Source organism: Crinia signifera, chromosome 1 (assembly GCF_055691185.1).
Source record: "Crinia signifera chromosome 1, ASM5569118v1, whole genome shotgun sequence".
Classification (NCBI taxonomy): Eukaryota; Metazoa; Chordata; class Amphibia; order Anura; family Myobatrachidae; genus Crinia; species Crinia signifera.
In genome coordinates, this window is record NC_139217.1 from 314,929,946 (window position 1) to 314,953,143 (window position 23,198).

At 47.5% G+C, this 23,198-nt stretch overlaps 1 protein-coding gene across 1 annotated transcript in view; it reads right to left on the reverse strand.

The window, feature by feature from the left end:
* TUT7 (terminal uridylyl transferase 7) overlaps nucleotides 1-23,198 on the reverse strand; it is a 69,022-nt gene that overhangs the window by 23,177 nt on the left and 22,647 nt on the right. The window contains exons 11-18 of the mRNA XM_083186497.1: nucleotides 16,293-16,433; nucleotides 15,671-15,851; nucleotides 13,906-14,969; nucleotides 6,861-7,011; nucleotides 6,441-6,527; nucleotides 3,394-3,494; nucleotides 3,264-3,321; nucleotides 236-339 (exon numbers count right to left, since the gene is read on the reverse strand). Coding sequence (XP_083042623.1) covers nucleotides 236-339; nucleotides 3,264-3,321; nucleotides 3,394-3,494; nucleotides 6,441-6,527; nucleotides 6,861-7,011; nucleotides 13,906-14,969; nucleotides 15,671-15,851; nucleotides 16,293-16,433 — 1,887 coding nt within the window. The remainder of the gene's footprint in view (nucleotides 1-235; nucleotides 340-3,263; nucleotides 3,322-3,393; nucleotides 3,495-6,440; nucleotides 6,528-6,860; nucleotides 7,012-13,905; nucleotides 14,970-15,670; nucleotides 15,852-16,292; nucleotides 16,434-23,198) is intronic.

Sequence of the window (23,198 nt, forward strand, 5' to 3'; positions counted from 1 at the left end):
AATAATGTCAGATTGAAGTCACCATATGAGAAAAGTTTAGGAATCACATACAACTTAAAATGGCAGTGTGAACAAAAGGCCAATTACGTCACCATAATTGTCTAACCTACTATTTGAGTTTAGAAGCTGTATATAGTGAGGTACATTCCATGTAAAAACATTCTAGCTCGAGATATCTGGAGAAGGTCACAGGGGAACCTTACTATTAAAATATAAATATACATATATACATTACCAGTGTGTTGTATAAACTGATGTCTCCTTCAAGGCTACTTCTTACATGATAAAACTTTACAATTGGCACTTTAGCTGTGGTAATGGAAAGGATATTCCTCAACCCTGTAAAAGCAAATGTGTAAGCAGAGGCAGCATTCTGAAACATTGTAAAAGTATGGACCTCAACAAAAGATTTTAGAGCCCAAATTATTTTTTGGGCACTTATATGTTAGTTGGGCGCCCACTAAGCTATTTGCTTAGTTTTCCGAGTCCGCTCGCCACGCTTCGGGCTCGGTGGCTCGTCACACTATACAAAATCAACTCCATGCCGACATGGATAGTGGGGTATGAGCGTACTTACTATAGTGGGCACCCAACTAACATATAAGTACCATTTTTTTTGTATAGTGGAATAGTGATCTCACCATAGCAGGCCGCCAACTATTTACTCAATAAATAAAACCAAGTGTATTTCAACTTATATAACTTCTCATTTAAAATAACATTTTTCACTTTGATTTGTCAACTTTCAAAAGAATATTGGCAATGATGTCAATATTTGGCTTTTAAGGGAGGAACACTTATCATGAGGTGTACTCTATGGCAAATCCTTAGTCCTATCTGCCTTATATCTACTGTAATTCAAACAATGGAGTGTATTTTAGTAACCGAAAAGAAGTTCAAAAACAGATAAACACTTAGGGCTGTATTCAATTGTTTAGTCGCGCCTTATCTCCTTTCTAAAGTGACAGGAGACCGTGAGGCAATATTCCAATTGATAATTTTATTTGCACTTATCGCACTCACTATGGTCAGGTTTAGCTGCGAATAGCTGCTGAACCAGATCAAACTAACTAGCATGACATGAAGAGTCCTGTTTGAGCGCTTAAAAGGATGACTTTTGTGAATTTCAGCTGGGAGTAGCAAGCGGAAATTATGTTAGAGCGCCCACCGGCAGAAAATTGAATACCGCTGTAAGTCGCGCATGGGAGTGGGTACAGACGGCAACAATCGAATACGTAATTAATTGTCATACTTGGTGGAAAGCCTATATCCAATAAAATAATTTTTGATGTCATTTTAAACATTGCCACACCTGGTGAGTGCCCATTCCTTAAAGAAACCTCCCCCCCAATTAATACCCATTCATGGGCAGAAGTTGTTGGCCCATGAACAGCCAAAAGCAGTTCAGAGCTTGTGCCGTCTACTAAAGCAAATGAGATCGTCGGAGGGCTGCTGTTCATCTTCTTTCGGTAATATTTTGCATCAAATATTTAAGGCTTTATTAAAAAAAACACCAAACGGTAAATATAAATAGGATTTATACTAGCGGTATAATGAGGTATTCCATGTATACATTATCCTGTGCACAAGCGCTCTCATCCGTGACTGCCAGAGCGATCTCTGAGTCGGGAGTTGAATTCTACACCAGCACCAGGGGATCCTGCAACCCGCTTAATGGGACTGGTAACTAAGGACCCCCTTCCTGCAGATCGGCACATTGCTATCCAAGTGCCGGTCATGTTATAAGTGCAGGGGAGCGGTCCTTATTCTTTCTCCTTTTCTCAATTTCACACTGCAATGATGGCAGCGGCACATGCTGCAGCTTGTATTAGTGAAAGGCTATATACATTTGCGCCTAATCATTTGTGGCATTATTTGTTGTAAAACTATTGTTTGGCGTTATTTATTCATTGAGTTGTACTACAAAATGAGATTTATATTAGTAGCTGACACATTGAATTCTAAATAGCAGGCAGCCGCACAAGTAGTTATTACCTCGGTCTTGTACATATCTAATTGAATGGTTTCTGACACCGTGTGCTCATTATTGGTGTTTGTCAGGACAGCAGTTGCTGTAGCAGAGAGATATGCAATTATTGGTTTCTGCGCTGAATTGGCGGTGGGCATATCTATCTAATTGAACATTGCGTCGCACCCTCAGAAATTACAAGTTGTAGTGTGATAATTACTGCTGAAATTTGGCATATACTTTGGTGAATGCTGTTCTGCTGAAATTGTGCCGAGTGAATACACAGCAAATCTGAATGATTCTGGCACGAACATGTGTACATTTAAATGACGATTCATAACTTATTACAAATTCCCCTCTCATACAGGGGACACAATATATCTCTCAAGATTCTAATTGAATGGTTACCATCTTGAAACGGTTTTCAAAGAAAATACATTGTTGCTAATCAGCCAAACTCAGGAGAAGCCAGCCAATTAGTATAGAATCACCAATAGGGGAACCAGATAGGCGCCACCTTGCAGTGACATTATAATTATAATCATGAGAGGAGATCTGTAGACTTGTTCAGTTGTATATATGTAAAATGTACATACTTTGTTGGTCTGTTTTTTCTGATTTATTATTTTGTTGACCTATGATTAAATCCTTATCTCAAATTGATTGAGTAAACACCTGTAATATCAATGGTGTATTGGTATGAAGGATATATGATGGTCAACCCAGTACAGAATTAACAAACCCATTAATACCTATACCAGTTTCACATTAATTAAACCAAAAATTTGCAGGGACTTGGGCACTTAAAATTATTTTGAAATCACACTGGACTGTATAGCCTCATAACTAAAGGTTCAATATTTAAGTTATTATACACGGCTTTAAAAAATAATAAAAATCTAAAATTAAATGTAAGCATCTTAATTGAGCAACTTCATTTTGGGGATTAAGAGTGCACCCCGACTTTCTTTTCTTTTCCTTCTAATTAAATGTGTTATAACTCGGGGGTGCACCACTGACCATCACACATACAATGTAATAACCAATGGTTCAGGTTGGGCTGTGATGCTAATATTGCATTAATTCTGTCAATAAAAGTCAGTTATGTCCCCAATATATCCAATCTCTAATTAATATTCTTCCGGATTACTTAGTGCAGCTTCCCCAAACCAACTCCTTTTTTGCTATTTATATGGTACAGCAGCCGACAACTTCCATAGAAGTTGGTGCATCGTCTATTTGTTACAATACTGAAGTCATTAGCAGGCATTCAGGTGTAAAAGATAGAACATACCTTGATGCTTTTTAAGATGTCTTGCCAACTCTTCAATAGTCCATATGCAATCTAGGTCCTATAAAAGAAGTGGTAGAGGTTATGGGTTTGTATATTACAAATTATATTTACAGTGCCATTTCAGAATTACCTCAGCAGTTTCAAGGCCATCAAATGTCATGCAGATATCTAGATCACTCTGTTTAAAACCAAAGCCGTTCTTTGATGACCCAAACAAGCTAAGCCTGGCACCTGTAAAATAAAAAATAAATGTAACAAAGAAAAACCCGCACACTTTTTGTGATCATGTTTTCTGTGGAAAGTATACAGTGCATGCAAGATATTAGCGGAGAACTGCCGGAGACAATGAAGTACGTTGCACAAAGTTAGTGAGCATGTAGCATCCACTCCCCAAAACATACCTACAAGGAAGCGCTGCAATTGCAGGGGGTTGGCTGTAAAGGCATTTTTATGTGCAGACGCTCCCCACCCCCTTAATAAAAAAAAAAAGCCAAACTGCATTGGTGACTGTGGGCTGCAGTATTATACAATGCCAGCGCATGGTGATCCTGGACTTTCACCTGCATGCTGAGTGGCGGGACTGAGCTCGTGGTCAGGGGATAATGCTGAGCGACCAGAGTGAGGAGCGGAAACTTGCCAGTACGCAGCCTAACCCTCCCCCTAGTGCGTAACCCTAATGTCCACCCCCACAGCCTGACCCAACAGCATAACCGTAATAACCCATCACAGCCTAACTCTCCCTCTAAGTGCCTAACCCTAATGACACCTCCAGCAGTAGAACATTGACATCCCCCATAGTGCCTTACAGCCCCTGCAGCCTAACCCTCCCTCTAGTTGCTAACCCTAAACCTTCTGTCCCACAGCCTAAACATCCCCCCCCCCCCCCCACCTGTGTTTTAGCTCAGATTCTGATCCATGGTCCCATGAGCATTGGTTCGGAGCCTGAGACTGCAACCTTGTATATATATTGGACCACCTAGGTGGAACAGTATATACAGGCGCTTTAAGGTGAGTCGCTTGGCAAGCTGCTCACATCGTGGGGAGGTCAGCCCCCAGAAAATGGAAGAAAACAAACAGGTGGTGGAGTGCTAACACAAAAATTGTATGTATGACCAATTGGGTATCACAAATATTTTATTTACTAATAAAGATTAAAAATATAATATAATATTCTTAAAAAGCAAGGTACTCTTTACCTAGCACGGCGCCCACGATGTCCATCGCGGTCATCGGGGGTAAAAAATCACGGGCATCGCGGCCATCGCATGCACTAAAAAAACGGGTGCGACGCGATGCCCGCGATTTCCCATAGGATCAATGTTAAAAGTGTGATTGGACGCGATTTTACTGTTCAATGCCTCAATGCCCGCAATTTTTCCATAGGAAACAATGTTAAATGGGCCACAGAGCCCTAATAGTCCCCCTGAAGTCTTAAATGGCCCCCACAATTGTTAACGCCACCCCACGATCAACGTGTACCCGAAGCGTGGCGAGCGCAGCGAGCCCGCGAGGGGCGGCGGTACGCGTCCTCCGACCTTTTCATACCCCCACTATCCACGTCGGCGTGGAGTTGAGAATAGAATAGTGTGGCGAGCGCAGCGAGCCACCGAGCCCGAAGCGTGGTGAGCGCAGCGCGCCCCGCGGATACCTGTGAAGCCCGCGAAGGGACGCGTTTACCTGTGAAGGTATCCGCGTGCGCTCGCCATGCTTCGGGCTCGGTGGCTCGCCACACTATTCTGTTCTCAACTCCACGCCGACGTGGATAGTGGGGGTATGAAAAGGTCGGAGGACGCGTACCGCCGCCCCTCGCGGGCTTGCTGCGCTCGCCACGCTTCAGGTTCACGTTGATCGTGGGGTGGCGTTAACATATGTGGGGGCCATTTCAGACTTCAGGGGGACTATTTGGGCTCTGTGGCCCATTTAACATTGTTTCCTATGGAAAAATCGCGGGCATTGAACAGTAAAAATCGCGTCCAATCACACTTTTAACATTGTTCCCTATGGGAAATCGCGGGCGTCGCACCCGTTTTCTTGTGCATTTGATGGCCGCGATGCCCGCGATGGGCGCCGTGCTAGGGTAAGAGTACCAAAAGCAATTGCGTATTTCAGAATGCAATAAAAGTATACAGCTTAGGATGGGATATACAGATTACTTAAACATAGATGTATGCAATTGGGGGTATCTCACTTGTTCCTAGGAATACTCTCCCCGGGTGGAATGTGACAAAGGTCCTTTGAAAAAGTTGTCTGTGGACGACGAAATGCGTCAGCCAAGCGTGTACAGCCCATCTTTTTGGGATTACAAAAAGGAACTCTCACTTGGACCAACTCTCCATTTCTCCACACTTCCAACTGTTGGACATTTACTGGACACTTTAAGGGACACCACCACCTGCCATTTCATCTGGAGCTACCGCACCAAGGACTGAAACCCAGGATCCTATAAAATCTGGATCAGGTCCCAAGAAACTCCAGCAGGTTTATGGACACCCGCCATCCCAGTTCCCATTCAATATATGTGGGAGATTGTCACATTCCACCCCGGGAGAGTATTCCTAGGAACAAGTGAGATACCCCCAATTGCATACATCTATGTTTAAGTAATCTGTATATCCCATCCTAGGCTGTATACTTTTATTGCATTCTGAAATACGCAATTGCTTTTAAGAATATTATATTATATTTTTAATCTTTATTAGTAAATAAAATATTTGTGATACCCAATTGGTCATACATACAATTTTTGTGTTAGCGCTCCACCACCTGTTGAGACTGCAACCTTGGCTGGGATAAGGTCTATTCCAGTGTCCCCTGCTAGATGAAGGAGAAACACTGTATGCAAAAGGACTGCATACAGTATCGTATGCAATCCCGCTGAGAAGTCGCATAATTGTATGGGGGTCTTAACCCTACACTCCCACTGCTTAACCTCTCTCTCTCTCACACAGCCTAACCTCACTAGTGCATAACTATAATCACCCTTCAAAGTAACCATACCCTACTGCAGCCCAACCATCCTTTTATAGAAGTCTCCAGATCTTTTTTTTCCCCCCAAATACCATACCGTAGGCATGTGAAAGTCAGCTGACCAGAGTGACTACTAGAAGAGAGCAGGAGAGTACCTGTGACTGGGGCAGGACAATGCCATGTAGGGTTATGTAGAAAATCTATAATTACCCTGAAATTCACGCCTGATGAAGTCTTCCAGATCCTGTCTTATAAGTTCACGGGCCTTATCTTCTAAAGTAGTAGGAGCAAAATCCTCTGCACAATAAAATGGAAAGAAATGGAAAGATGAGCATTGCTGAATTCAATTGCTTTGGTCTAAGCTTTTTGCAGTGTTTTCAGATGCACGCTCTACATTCTACACCACATCATAGCCAGCATAAGAACTTGTACTTCTAATTGTTTCCATAAACATTTAATATAAATACATTCACAGTTACTAGGTCAGCGTTTCCAAACTCCTATGTGATCCTTAAAAGTGAGCATTAAAAAGGTCCTTGAGAAATTGAGTTGGGAAACCCTATACTAGGTCCCTTTAAAAAAGACGAGCAACCATAGAACAAGCTCCAAAGATGTACCAAAATAATTTACCATAACACTGCATACAAACTTGATCCAAAAGCTGCCGGAATTTAGAGGTGAGGGATGGCAAAGGCTCTAGTTCAATCTTTTTGAAGTCTTCTGGACAATCTTTCTTTAGATGGCCTTCTCTTTTGCACAAGTAACACACAACTGTGGGTAGCTAAATTGAGGGGAGAAAAAAAGGAGGATATTCCACATCCATTGTATAGTTTTTTAATACACAAAAAAAATATACTGTTTATACACCTCTCAAAAAAAAAAATGTACGTTTTTAATCCAAGAGCAGGAATACTTAAGATTGTTCCTTATTTTCCAAGAGAAAATGAGATTTATGTCTTACCTGGTAAATCTCTTTCTTCGAGGACATCAGGGGCCACAGCGTTACAGTGGGTAGTAAGGAGATGGGAGAGCACCAGCACCCTAGAGGTTAAACTTGAACTGCCTCCCAGGCAGCCGGGCTCCTCCCCTCCTCTACCCCGCCTCCAGGCCAGGAAGCTCAGTTTTTTTTAACAAGCCAAGGCAGGAGACAAGATAGAAGGAAGAGAAGCACCGCACAGAAACACATTCTGAACATGTTAGTACCCTCAACCGAGGGATAATATAACATAATCATAACTTAACCATAACGGAAGTAAAGCAGGCGCGGCAGGGAGGGATCCCTGTGGCCCCTGATGTCCTCGAAGAAAGAGATTTACCAGGTAAGACATAAATCTCATTTTCTCCTTCGGGAGACATCAGGGGCCACAGCGTTACAGTGGGACGTCCTAAAGCAGCCACCTATGGGTGGGGACGCGCCTGTGCCGCAGCCAACACACTCTGGCCAAAGGCCGAGTCCTGGGAGGCAAACGTGTCAAAAGCGTAAAAACGCAAGACAGTAATGGCGGACGACCAAGTCGCCGCCCTGCAAATTTGCTCAACTTTAGCACCGCCTCTTACAGCCCAGGACACCTCCACAGACCTAACGGAATGTGCCTGAATCCCTGCCGGAACCGGGAGGGAGGTGTCCAAATATGCCTGCCAGAGCGACTCTAGCGGGCAGTAGTTTGCGTAGAGGCGGGCCACCCTCTCATCCGAACACCATATAGTACAAAGAGAGAGAGAGAGTCTGACTAGTGCAACAGCCTAGAACGGTGCACATAGCACATAAATACGCCCCGGCCGGACAACGTCCAAGGAGGACCAAGCCGTAGTAACAACAGACTGTCTAAATGCCGGAACAATAATGTCCTGGTTGACCTGAAAGCCGGACACCACTTAAGGTAGTTGAGAAGGGACGGTAGGAAAAACCGCCCGGTTATAACCAAGAACCAAGGACTTACAGGACAGAGCTGACAGGTCAGAGACTCCCCTGGCCAAAGCTATCGCCAACAAGGAAACAATCTTCCAGGCGAGTCAACACAGGTCCACCGACCGCAAGGGCACAAAAGGTGGGCCCTGAAGAAGTCAGGATTAGAGAGATCCCAGGGGGCAACTGGGGTAACTAAGGGAGGCTGGATATGCAAGACATCCTGCAGGAATGTACAGACATCCGTCGACAGGGCCACCCGTCGACAGAACAAGATGTGCAAGGCTGAAATCCGAACCTTTAAAGATGATCAACGCAACCCAGCCTCCAGACCCTTCTGCAAGTAGGACAGAACCCTAGCCAGGTAGTAAGTCCCGGAATCTGAAGCGTAGGGTTCGCAGCAGGAAAAGTAAGCCCTCCATATGCGATGGTACACCCCATCTAGGGAGGTTTCCTCGCCCTGAGCATGGTGGAGTGAAACCCGCTGGGTCTTACCCGGGAGGTCTCAACAGCCACCCCGTCAAAGCCAAGTGCCTCAAAGCCGAAAGAGAGAGGCGGACCATGAGAGCATGCCTGTGTCCAGGGGTAAGCGAATAGGAGGGGCTACTGACTGCAGATCCGAAAACCAGATCCGTCTGGGCCAAGGTGGAGCAACCAGAATCAATGTGCCGCCCTCCGGCTTCAGCTTGCGAGACATTCGCAAAAGGAGGAAAGTGGTGGAAAGGCGCCATCAGTGTGGACGGCCACGGAGCGGACAGGGCGTCTACCAGGCAAGCCCCCCCCTCCGGGTCGCAAGACCAGGACCCGCACAGTGGTGGTTTGAGGGTATGGCGAGAGGCTGTCAAGGCCACCTCGGTTGGGCCCCACCGTTGTACCAGCATCTGAAACATCACTCTAAGGAGGGTCAAGTCGTCGGCATCACAGGTCTGACGGCCGAGGAAGACCGCCACCCAATTCTGGACTACCAGGATAAAAATTTCTGAAAAAGCAGGGATCATCTCTGAAAGATGCCGGATGCTTCTGTCATAGTGGGCTGACAACTAGTGCCACCCTGGTGGTTAACATATGCCACCCTTGTCGCAATGTCCGACTGGACTTGCACCGGCCAACCCCTAAGTTAGGGTTCCGCCAAGCGGACTGCCCGGAAGATTGTCTTTAGTTCGAGGACGATGATGGAGGGCTGGGCCACTAGAGTGGTCCAGAGACCCTGGAACGACCTTTGAGAAGTGACCACCCCCCAAACACGGGAGGCTAGCATGCATGGCTCCAGTAGCGAGGTCCCGTCCAGAAGCCCCCAGGAAAGGGGGGCCCTGCTGGAGACCAGGCGAACTTCTGGGCATGGATATTGTGGGAGGAAACCGGAGTACCAGGAGTAAACCCATGCAAGTCTGGGGAGAATATACAAACTCCGCACAGTTAGGGCCATGGTGGGAATCGAACCCATGACCTCAGCGCAGTGAAGCAGTAATGTTAACCACTACACTATCCGTGCTGCTCCTTGGACAGTATTGTAGAGGGTTGGTATGGAACTGAGCCTATTCTGCCAATTCGAAGGCCGATCCACCAACCCCAGGGACCCCACGCAGGCATGCACAGACACCTGCCAGGGGGACAGGAGATGTCTGATCCTGGACTGTAGAGCCAGATGGCAATCCCCCAGAAGGGATATCCTCTGCCGAATGGTATCTAAACCGGCCCCCATATTTGGCACTGGCCCAAATAAAAAGGAACCCTCAAAAGGGACTTTGAGTTCAGGCCTTCCAAGAGCACAGACACTGGTATGTGTGTGCAGCTATGGCCGAGGGTGACCCTCTGGAGGCGATTGGTGTAATTTCCAGAGCCGTCACCCCCAGGTAAAGTGTCACCTGATACTCAATAGAAGGCAGCAGGGTTTCCTCCGACACCCCTTATGCAGCGTCCGCTGTGAGAGAAGTTGCTCACGCAACTAAGGCCTTAGCCACCCAAGCAGATGCCTGGGGCAGGAGTGCGTCCACTTTAGGGACAGTCTCCCAGGGGACTATGTCCTCCTGTGGAAGGGGGTAAAAGGAAGGGGAACCGCCGATGGCAAGCTAAACTTCCTGTTAGGAATCTCCCAACTGATGACCTTAGTCGAGTTCACAGATTTACAGAATAAACCCAGAAAACACCTAGGGAGACACCCAAAGGTGTAGGCGGCTCAGCGGGGTCGTTTAAGGTAAGGACCTATTTGACAGCTGAGACCAAGGTCGGCACCTCAAGACGAGGTGGGGGGGATTCACCTTATCACAGGCCCCCCATCTTCCATACCGTCGTCGACGGTCCCCTCTAGACAATGCTAATCCCGGGTGTCCTCCTCTCTGTGTCTGCTGACGGAGGAGTCTGGATGACGGGGGTATCTGCGTCTACCTGCAGGTACAGAGCGCTTCCACTGTGCGGGGAGCTACACCCGCCAAGGATGGGGACGGCATTTCTGGGGACCTTGTCTGGAGGCAGATAAGCACTCAGCCAAGGGATGAGGCTGCTACTGCTACTAGCTGCACCGGCAACGGAGTAAAGAACGTGGCCCAAGCAGGCTCCTGTTTTCTAGAGGAGGCTGTACCTGTGGGCATCGCCCAGGCATTGTAGCAGCCTGCGTATAAGCCGTACTGTACTAGTAATGGGGGCATAGGCCAACATTACAGGATGTACAAGACATCCGCGCCGGAGCCCCAGAGTCACTGGGACTGGTACTCCTGGAAGACGTTGCAGTATTATAGCACTGTGAACCGGCTGCTAAAGCACAGGTAAGACAATGTACTACAAGTATAGAAGGCATACAATGCCATAGAATAGGCGGGTAGCCTATATGGTACCGCTAACACAGTATTCTCTGACCAACAGAGATAGTGTTCAAGCCATACACCGTAAGCTGGTACTACGTATACCTTGCGGTGGCGTAGACATTTGGCCCATTTGTACGGCTAACACAGCATACTTCTGTTTTAAATTTTGCATTGTGGGAAGAAACCGGAGTACACGGAGTAACCCCACTAAAACACGGAGAGAACGTACAAACTCTGCACAGTTAGGGTCATAGTGGGAATTGAACCCACGACCCGAGCTGTGCTGCCCCCACAGTACGCAGTAAGCTAGTACTAGGCACATATAGCAATCATTGGCAGGCAGCCTTTCTGACAGGCAGTGATAGTGTTACACAGTGCACAGCCAGCCTGTGATATACATACAATGCAGTGATATAGACAGTGCAGTGATAAACAATAGACAGCTGTCGTGATATAGACCGGCAGTCTATACGGTACAGACAATGCAGTATGCATCTGAGCCAGCTTGTAATAGACATACAAAGCAGTGATATAGACATACAGTGCAGTTATATATACACAGGTGCAGTGGATATACTGGCAGTCTATATGATACAGACAACGCAGTCTGCATCTGACAGCCAGCTTGTATCTGACAGGCAGATAACTGCAGAGTTTGGGTCATGTTGGGAATCGAACCCATGACCTCTGCACTGTGATGCAGCAATGCTAACCATTACACCATCCTCTCTGTCCTTTATGCTTCCGACAGGCAGTGATGGTGTTAATTCACAGGATACAATGTTGCACTTGGCTCTGCTGTGCCCACAGTTTGAACTCTGTCTGCTCTGTAACCTGACTCCTGGAGGAGATTATTACAGGGGAGCCCAGGCAGTGAAGGAGTGGAACCCCAGACTGGCTTGATAAGCTCTCTGTGTCCCTCCACACATGTTAAGTCAGCATGACCTAACCAGCAATACATGGCCATATAGTACAGTGTAACACAGATTAAACTGACAGGCAGCTAAACTGTTAACAAACAATGCAGCATACAAGGGCAATGCAATTAATGGCACAAGGCTCCTTTCAGAGCACAGTACTGTACAGTATCCCGAAGGAGGGGTACAGGGGGGACATGCCCAAATGACCTGGCAGTGAAGGAGTGGAACTCCGGGTGGCTATGAGCTCCTCCGTGTCCCTCCTCACATGTCGCAGGCAGGCAGGAAGGGATCTCAGTGGCGGGAACTCTCTGTGTGATAAACACAGTTCCCTGCCTACTGTCCCCGGGTGGAGAGGCTGATGTGGGGGGAGCCTTCTCCCCCTGCTGACAAATGGCCCCCAGGGAGGTGTCCACATGCGGCGCAGGTAAAAATGGCAGGGGTCCGGCGCTACCGGGCGGCCCCGCATACCTGGCGCCGCTGCCCACAAACCGTTTCCCTGGTGGTCCAGCGGGAGCGGGTGGCGAACCAGCCGTCCGCTTGTCAGCGCAGTCGGCGGTCCCCCCCGCCGAACTGCTGCAGCCGCAATGCCCAGCAAGCGCAATCGCGCGCGCTCCCAGCGGGGAGCGCGTTACCTTTGTCAGGTCCCCGGAGTCCGGTGGCGGCTGTGGCTCCCCAGTGCCCGGGGGCCGCTGCAGGTCCCCACCCTCGAGTGGCGATGCAGCTCCGGACCCGGGTGATGGAGCAGCAGCGCAGGTGTCTGTGCAGACCCCCAGTGCTGCTGCTCTGTCACTGACACAAGTCAGTGTAAAAGAAAAATGAAAAATAAAATATAAAAATCAAGTTAGGCTGCTAAATAGCAGCCCCTCTATTAGGTGCATCTGGCTCCTGCCAGCACCCGAAAAAACTGAGCTTCCTGGCCTGGAGGCGGGGTAGAGGAGGGGAGGAGCCCGGCTGCCTGGGAGGCAGTTCAAGTTTAACCTCTAGGGTGCTGGTGCTCTCCCATCTCCTTACTACCCACTGTAACGCTGTGGCCCCTGATGTCTCCCGAAGGAGAAATTTGAGATCGCAAAAATGTAATCGCGATATATATATATATCTATCTAAAAACACACAGAAAGAGAAGGGGCGCTCTATGGTGCATGTAAAAGATTTTTAATAATGAATATATATATATATATATATATATATACACACATATATATATATATATATATATACATACACATATATATATATATATACACATATATACACACACACACACACACACACACATATATATACACACACACACACACACACACACATATATACACATACATACACATACACACAAACACACGCAGTACATAGCAATATAAACCGGGTAAGAAGAAGGGTTCCCGGTTTGTTGCAATGTTGCTGTGCAGTTTCAACGGGTTAACCGGGTCGAGCAACCTGCTTCACGTTCACACTATGTGCAACTGGAGCAGCGCAAGCTCTAAGCGCTGCCTCCTCCCCCACCCCCAATGATGCTCTGACACACCCCTACATGGCATCAGCAAACTGGCAATATTACCAGTTCGCTGATGAGATCTGAACAGACTGCAAATACATGGTCGCATCGGGACTGAACCGTTTCAAAGTCCTGGTGCAACCCTGCATTTGGGGTCTGAAAGCAGTATCACTTATTCATGAACCCATGTTTTAAAAGGAGTTTGTATATGCCAAATGGATAAAATACAGAAATATCCTCATACAGCTTTGCTTCAGTTATGCCAAACAGCCCCCCTTGGCACACCAGTTCGCATGAGAATCTCCTAGTGTCAAAAGTCTTTTTTCCCCAAAATGTGCCTTCGTCTTAAACCAATGTGACTAGGATGCAGAAGGAGACTGTTGATTAATGCGACTGAGTCTCACACTATATATGAAGTGCTACAATATAACAGCACCTTTTAATACATGTAAAAATTATTGAGAGAAGTATATGTACTCTGAAAAAATTTTAGATTACTAATTTTAACAACTAAAATTATTAATATTATGGAATTACCTCATATTACTCTTACCTTGCCTTTTGTGAAAGTCGGTTTATTGAATTCATAAAACAAACAGTTGTCAACTGCCATCAATATCTTAGGGTCTTCAGGTTTCAAAATGTCAGTGTCCAAAATATCTACTGTGCCTTCCTTTACAGAATAAGCAAAATCATGTCCAGTCTGATCATCTTCAGACAATACATCACCTACTGAGCCAGTGTAATTATGCTCGAGCTCCTCATCAGTTACAAAACTATCTAAATGCTCTCTGTGGTTCAAAATCAAACTAGTTTCTTCATCGTCTTCATCATCAGCAGAATTATTTACTGCTGCCAAATCTGGATTTGTGAACTCATTGGGCGTTTCCTCCAGTTCATCTGTACCTTCTGTGCTCTCTTGATCCAAATCAACCCTTCCAATATATATGCCACTGCCTTCCAAACCAAAGTCTTCACCCTCAGCCACAACACCACCTTCAAAATCAGACAAACTGTCTGTTTCTTCATTGCCCGCCACTGGTGCCTCTCCATTATCACTATCTTCATCAAATCCTTGATCAATTAAGATGAATTTGCTTGGTCTTTCATCCTCCCTAAAAGAATGGTCATCCTCAGAGTCTTCATGAGGGCTCTCTGGTTCTTCACAGCTATGTAATGAGTCCTCAGTGTCACCTAAAATAATTTCCTCCATTACACAATCGGCATCTTCATGAGTAGTATCTGGACAGGTTTCATAAACTAGTTTTTTCTTCACCATGTTGTCCAACACTTTATGACCTATACTACCATGGGCCTGACTAATGACAGAATGTCCTGAAGTGCCATCATGGTCATCCACGGTCAAGTCTTCCAGTTCTCTACTTATTTTCTCAGCCATGATTAAGGGTGGTGATTTTGTAGATGCAGTACCAGTTGGTGCACCTTCATGGTCAGCAGCTGTTCCAGACTCAGTAGGTTTCTTAGTGTTTGATTTCCCAGATTTGATTTGGGGCATGGCAAAATATTTATATGTTGCCTTCAGACAGTGAAGCATGTACTCATACACCAATTGGCTGTTCATGGATCTTGCAATATTCCGCTTTACAGAGTATGGATCTGCATTTCAAAGAAGAGTGTCAAATTTTGTACAATGTACATGGCAGCCTGATTCTGAGTCACATGCAATACCTGTATGCTTAGTACTAAAACCCCTGCAACACATGCATTATACAGGTGTACTCACAAAAGGCACTGTTGCAATAGGTACACAAAAGAAAGGAGGAGCAATCCTGGGCAGTGACTGGGTGGAGCTATTTATGCAAGAAAAAGTGGTTCATTCAGTGGGGGCCTTAAGTGAAGTGTCACTGGTGCGTTATTGCGAGCAGCTGCGTTCAGCTGCAGGCATAGGAAACCATTACTGGACTGCACCTGCCACAGGGGTGCCGCATCTGATGGTGGTGTATATATTGACATACTAATTAGTACAGGTGTTAAAAGTGGATGCATTAGTTATTGCATTCAGTCGCATGAATGTACAAAAGGGAAGGTGTAGGCATGTCCAACGTTGGCCCTCCAGATGTTTTGAAACTACACATCCCAGCATGCTTTGCAATAATTTTAGCATTCTCTAATAGCAAAACTGTGGCAAAGCATGCTGGGATGTGTAGTTTCACAACATCTGGAGGGCCAACGTTGGACATGCCTGGCGTAGGCAGGTCCAAACACTGGCAGACAATTGACTGACAATATACGCTAATGCTTTGCGTGCGACTCAAAATCTGGCCTCGTGTTGAAAAAGACAAGCTCAGCAATTTTACCTTCGATAGCGATTCTTTTCTTGGGCCAGTCCTTCAATTCTCTTAAAATCTTCTCTTTAACACGAATACTAATAACAAGGTCAGCCATATTGAACTCCAGGGCATAAAATCTTAGCAGATCAACCCACAGCTGACCTACAGAGGCAGAGCATTGTTTTTCTGCTTCAAAGACAAGTGGAGCCTAAAAAAGATTATATTAGTGTAGATGACATAAGTTGCCATGACAAAACAGGGATTTCTATTAAACATGCAATATGAAGAGAAGGATTACAAATACATTTACCCTTCAAACATTAAGCAGTGACTTTTGAAGTATCTGTATAAGCAGGTACTAATAGATAGATAGATAGATAGATAGATAGATAGATAGATAGATAGATAGGAGAGCCCAGATTGGAAGTGAATATTTGAGCTTGGTGCCAAAATAGAGCAAAGTTAACTCTTCTTAAGTTACAAAACCTTTATGTTTAATACATTAGAACAGATACTATTATATAGGAAATTATGCATACCAAAATATGTGACATTACCCCATTTTACAGATAATGGAATACTTACAAGAACTAAAAAGACATCATGCACACCTTCAGGAGGTTTTAACTTAAACATTTAAATTTCTCACCTTGCCCTTAGTAGAACAGTCTTTCTGAAGTACCTCGCCATGCCCTGTAGGTCCCGTAGTGCTGTGTTCCCAAATCACATAATTGCTCACAGGTTCTTGCAGGCTAAAGTTCCCTAGTTTAGAAATTGTAAATCCTTCCAGCTAAAAAAAAAAAAAAAAATGGTTTGGGGGAAAAGTGACCGAATCCCCATGGGTATAGGAGTGGAGGCCCTGACAACTTAAATTTAGATGCAAAAAGCACAGGCTGATTTCTGTTGTACAGGCAATAAAAGGAGTTAGGGGAGGAAATTCAATTCATGGAGATGAAACATTGGGAGTGATCAAGCTTCACACAAGGGATTCACAGTGCCTAATTACAGAGTACATATATAGGTAAAAAACAGGAAAGAGTGACTTACAGTAGAATACCATAGACAAGTGCAGGGTACATAAACATAGCTTAAGTGAAGCAATATAACTTCACGTAAGTACCATGACTAATTTTGGAGGGAACAATCCCTTCTCTCTCCTCAGTTCCCAACAGTGTGTCAATCTGTAATGGTGCCCATCACATCTAGTTCAAAACACATGCGCTGTGCTAGAGCAGAGTGCGTTTTGTACTAGATGCGATGTAGTACAAAAAGTATGTGCTGCTAGAGTGCACATCGCACTGGCAAAACACACCATGTATGGACACCTCAAGAGCTATGTAATAGACTAGATCATAGACCTGGCCCAGGTGGGCGCCACCGCCTAAATCTGAAGTGCTTGCAGAGAAGCACAGTGAATTGCCCGCTATCTCACTTGCTTTGCACAGGTGTTTCATTCTGTCCTGGGTATCAGATAAAATGGAGTAGCATTTGGAGAAGGTAAAAGCTCTTGCAATTGTCCCATAAAAAAAAAAAAAGCAGGAATAGCAGGATTGGACAGTTGCAACTGGAGAGGCAACAGACATGTCAGACTGTGAATTGTTCTTAGAAAAGGGGATTTTGTACTTACCGTTAAATCCTTTTCTCAGACTCCATAGGTGACACTGGAGAGTTACAGTGGGGAATAGAAGGCGACCACAGGGAGCTTGGGCACTTTAGAATAAATTAATAGTGACTAACTCCTCCCCTTCTACTTCCTCTCCTAGGCAGTTAAGTATGTGCCCGGAGGGAGCTGGAAGAAAGGAAAAACAACCCACTTCCGAGAGGAGGTCAAACATAACATAACAAGTCACACACACACTCACATAAAATGAACATATAGTTTGAAGAATAGCATTCATAACAGAATGAACTCATCCATAAAAAAACTTAGTAAAACTTAGAACTCAGACTGAGTATAGTAGTCTCTTTAACCTCAGGTAATTGACCAACCTGAAAACCAAACAGTAAACCGGAGAGACAGCGTCGGGTGGGCGTCCAGTGTCACCTATGGAGTCTGAGAAAAGGATTTAACGGTAAGTACAAAATCCCCTTTTCTCTTTCCTCCACTAGGTGACACTGGAGAGTTACAGTGGGGACGTCCCAGAGCTCCCAACACGGGTGGGATGACGCTGAGAACCCCTTAACACAGAACGGCCAAACCGCGAAGCGGCCGCCGCAAAAGTGTCAAACTTGTAAAAGCGGACAAAGGTCCTCTGACCAGACCACGTAGCCGCTCTACATAGATCCTGTATAGAAACTCCACGGGCAGCCGCCCAGGAGGTACCCACCGACCTTGTAGAATGGGCGGAAATTGAAGAAGGTGGCACCCTAGAGGAGGCCACATAAGCTTGACGAATTGTCAATCTGATCCACCTGGCCAGGGCCTGCTTGGAGGCTGGCCAACCAGGACGCAAGGAGTCATAGAGGACAAATAAGGCATCCGACTTACGTACAGACTCTGTTCTGGCCACGTAAATTCGCAAGGCCCGGACCACGTCCAGCGCCCTAGACTCCTGTGAGTCCTCCCGAAAGGCCGGCACCACAATAGGTTGGTTAATGTGGAATGCCGAGACCACCTTTGGGAGAAAAACACTAGAGGTGCGCAGCTCCGCTCTATCCTCATGGAAACGTAAGAAGGGTGCCTTACAAGAAAGAGCACTGAGCTCCGACACCCTTCTAGCTGAAGCCAAGGCCAATAGTATGACAGTCTTCCAGGTGACGTATTTTAGTTCCACCTCCTCCATGGGCTCAAATACAGAGGACTGGAGAAAAGCCAGTACCACATCCAGGTCCCATGGAGCAGTAGGAGGTCTGAAGGGAGGTTGCAGCCGCAACACCCCCTGGAAGAAAGTCTGTACCTGAGGAAGAAGAGCCAGCTTCTTCTGGAAAAAAATGGAGGGCGGATACTTGAACCTTCAAGGACCCCAGCCGGAGTCCTGAGGCCAAACCCTTTTGCAAGAATAGCAGTAATCTGGCCAGTTTGAAGTTCACCGGAGAAACCCTCCTGGATTCGCACCAGGCCACATAGGCCCTCCAGATGCGGTGGTAATGCACCGAAGTAACCTGCTTTCTGGCTCCTATCATGGTTGGAATCACCGCCTGCGGGATCCCTGCCTTCCTCAGGATGGACCTCTCAACAGCCATGCCGTCAAATGAAGCTGCTGTAAGTTGGGACAGGCGAACGGACCCTGTGTTAGCAGGTCTTCGCAGAGAGGCAGAGGCCATGGCTCGTCTACTAACAGGCCTGTTAGTACCGTGTACCACGACCGGCGAGGCCAGTCCGGGGCAATGAACAGCACCGTCACCGACTCCCGTCGGATTCTCTGCAGAACCCGAGGGATGAGAGGCACTGGAGGAAAGATGTAAATGAACTGATCCGTCCAGGGTGCCGTGAGAGCGTCCACAGCCACCGCCTGTGGATCTCTTGTCCGAGCGCAGTACCGGGGCAAATAATGGTTGTGTCTGGAGGCCATCATGTCTATCTGCGGACAACCCCACCGACGGGTCAGGGTCTGGAAGACCAGAGGGTTCAGACACCACTCTCCGTGGTGTACGTCCCGCCGGCTGAGGTAGTCCGCCTCCCAATTTTCCACGCCTGGAATGAAAATGGCGGACACGGCCCCTGCGTGCTCCTGCACCCAGCACAGAATCCTCTTTACCTCTCTCATCGCTGCACGGCTGCGGGTGCCTCCCTGCTTGTTGATGTAAGCCACCGCCGTGGCATTGTCGGACTGCACCCTGATGTCCCTGTTCCGGAGAACCACTTCTGCCTGGAGCATGGCGTAATACACTGCTTGCAGTTCCAGCACATTGATGGACATCTGTGCTTCCTCCGGGGTCCACAGTCCTTGGAAGTGTAGGCCCAGCGTGACCGCTCCCCAGCCCCTGAGGCTGGTGTCCGTGGTGAGGAGCGTCCAATTGTGTATGGCGAACCTCCTCCCCTCCTGCAGATTGCTGGAGTTGAGCCACCACGCCAGTGACGCTCGAGCCTGATGGGAGAGAGAGATCCTCTGCTGTAGAAACAGGTGTGAGCCTGTCCACTGGCGGAGCAGACACAGATGGAAGGGGCGAGATCGAAACCGCCCGTACTGCACCGCCTCGAACGTGGCCACTATCCTTCCCAGCAGCCTTGTGCAAAGGAGAACTGTGACTGTTCGATGCTGCAGCACCAGTCGAACCGCTTCCTGCAGGGACAAGATCTTGTCCATGGGGAGGAACACCCTTTTCTGGACAGTGTCCAGAATCATCCCTAGGAACAGGATCCTCTGCGATGGGGTCAGCTGTGACTTCTGGATGTTGAGCATCCAGCCATGGGACTCCAGGGTCCGACGTGTCAGGTGGATGTTGTGCAGCAGAACCTCCTTGGACGGAGCCTTCAGCAGAAGGTCGTCCAAATAAGGGACAATGGTAACTCCCTGAGCCCTGAGTATTTCCATCATGACAGCCATCACTTTGGTAAATACCCGAGGCGCAGAGGAGAGGCCGAATGGGAGGGCTCGGAACTGTAGGTGATAGTTCTGGACAGCAAACCGCAAGAATGCCTGGTGAGGAGGCCAGATTGGGATATGCAGGTATGCATCTTTGATATCGATGGATACAAGAAACTCCCCTGGTTCCAGGCCTGCAATGACAGACTGGAGAGACTCCATCTTGAAGCGAGTGAACCGCAAGAAGGGGTTGAGCTGCTTCAGGTTCAAGATGGGTCTCACTGAGCCGTCCGGCTTGGGAACCAGAAAAAGGCTGGAATAGAATCCCCTTGCCTTTTCTGGTTCCGGGACCGGGATAACCACCCCTTGATCCCTGAGCTTTTGGATGGCGGCCTGTAAGGCCCTGCCTTTCTCCTGAGAAGCTGGCAAACCTGTGGGAAAAAAACGTTGAGGAGGAGGCAACAAGAAATCTATCTTGTAGCCTACTGCTACCAGGTCCTTTACCCATGCATCCTTGCATGAACCGGCCCATACCTGATGGTAAAAAAGAGAAGCCGGCCTCCCACCCTGTGATCTGGACAGGAGCTGGGGGAGTCATGCTGAGGGCTTTGAGGTAACCTTTGCATCAAGTATTGGAGCATTGGCTGACCCTCTGCCTCTTCCTCGGAAGCCTCTGGAGCTAGTAGACGCTCCCCTAGACCTACCCCTGAATCTGGGGGTGGGCCGAAAGGACTGCCCTCCAGTAGTAGGAAATGACCTATGTGGGGGAGGGGCTGCAGTGGGCAGGAACTGAGACTTACCCCCTGTAGCCTGTGAAATCATTTTGTCCAGCTCTGGACCAAAGAGGGCCTCCCCAGCAAAGGGTAATGCCTCCACCGCCTTTTTGGAGTCGGCATCTGCATTCCACTGTCTCAACCAAAGAGTACGGCGAGCAGAAACTGAGAGAGCAGAAATACGGGCCGCAAGCATACAAACGTCTGAAAAGGCTTCAACCAAGTAACCTGCAGCCTCACGTATGTGTTCCACTAAGAGCAACATATCACTTGCCCCTGGGTCTAGAGAGGAGGCCACCTGGGATGCCCATACCTCCATGGCCCTATTGACCCAGCAACCCACCTGTGCCGGACGTTGTAAAAGACCAGCGGCTGTATAAACATTCTTTAAAGCACTCTCTAACCGCCTATCAGACACATCTTTAAGGGTAGAGGCACCTGGGATGGGTAACACTGTCTTTTTAGACAAACGTGATACCGAAGAATCAACAGCAGGTGGCGTCTCACATGACTTTCTAGCATCCTTAGGAAAAGGATAGGCAGTGAAAAATCTCTGAGAAACCTGAAACTTTTTGTCTGGGTGTAACCAGGCTTTTTGCAAGTGTTCATCCAGCTCCTCTGAGGCTGGGAAATATGCAGACTGTTTTTGCCTTTTAGCAAACACTGAGGGACGCGCAGCCGGTCTCACCTCCTCTGCTACATTGAGGGTTAACCGGACTGCTTGTATTAAGTCCTCTTAACCCTGAGAAGGGACATCAGTGTCCTGCATAAGCGGAGCATCAGGCTCAGCATCAGGCTGAGCATCAGGGTCATGAAATTCACCCTCCTCTAGAGCTGGCATGTCATCATCTGTATCATCTAACAGAGGGACCTGAGGAAACAGCCTACTAGCAGAAGCCAGTCTAGGGGGAGGGGGTGAAGAAGTGTCTGCATGCAATGCTCTAGACAAACTCTCCACAGCAGAGGTTAACTCTGCCTGCTGATCCCTGGCTGCATCCCTATCTTGTCTGGCAGAAGATAACTCAGAAGCTAGCTGAGAAATTACTGTAGACAACTGTGAAGCCCATACAGGAGGTTCCTGCCCCGATGTAGTTGGGGTGGGGGCTGGGGATGCAGTACATGAGGGACATAAAATGGCGCCCTCCGCGTGTGGCGCGAACTTATTGCTGCACTTTTTGCACGCAATCTTTTTACCAGCCATCATACACTCCGCAATCTTACACAGAAAGGAGAGAAAGATGGAATACCGGACAGGAGAGGAGGTATAGGAAAAGAGGCAGAGTCTGCCACGAGGCCGCTACGCGCACTGTATATAAATATAACTTGCGCCGGCTAAGGGACCTTTTTGGACACAGTCCAAGCTGCCCTGACCTCCTATGTCCCGCTGTGACTCACTGAACCAGGGTCACCGGCACTTCACAGACGCTTCGAGGGAGCCGCGGATCACGCTGCTGCTTCAATGGCCGCTGCTCCTACAAAGAAGGAGGAAGCGGAAGTACCCAGCATGCCGCGCTCTCGCTCCTCAGGAATGGCGCTGTATTTAAAAGTGCGCTGCCGCGGCTTTTACACTGAAGCCCCCGCTAGCGGGGAATCAGTGTTATACTTACCCCTGCCGTAGCTGTCGGGTGCGGCATGCTGAGTGGTCCTCGAGGCGCGCTGCAAGCAGCGGCGACGGGACCTCAGGATCAGTGGATCCTGCAGCCAGGTACCGGAGGCGAGCTGCATGCAGCTGCGACCGGACCTGCCGACAGCGCCCGCGTCGCAGGCAGGTAGGGACAGGGAGCTACCTGCCTGTCCTCTTTGCTGATTGTAGCATCATTATATTAAAAAAATCTATAAAGCTCAGGAGTGAGCCTTGAACGCACCCAGCTCCCGCAGGGCACATGCTAAAACTGCCTAGGAGAGGAAGTAGAAGGGGAGGAGTTAGTCACTATTAATTTATTCTAAAGTGCCCAAGCTCCCTGTGGTCGCCTTCTATTCCCCACTGTAACTCTCCAGTGTCACCTAGTGGAGGAAAGAGAAAAACCCTGCATCGCAAGGCACTACAGCATTACTACCCAGTGTGCAATGAAGACAGGGAGAACAAGCTGCTGCTCCAGACTGTTAAAATGGAAAATGGTTGGAGTGTTCCTGTGGGCTTGCCATATAGGACTCACACTATGGTGTGCATACCCAAATGCCCTATTGCTCAAAAAGCTCATGTATAACAATGGAAGACTAGTATTAGAATACTATTCTACACTCATTCAACAGCATCTCGGTTGACAATCTCAAAGACCTGGCATCACATAGATAGAAGCAGTAACCAGATTAGAG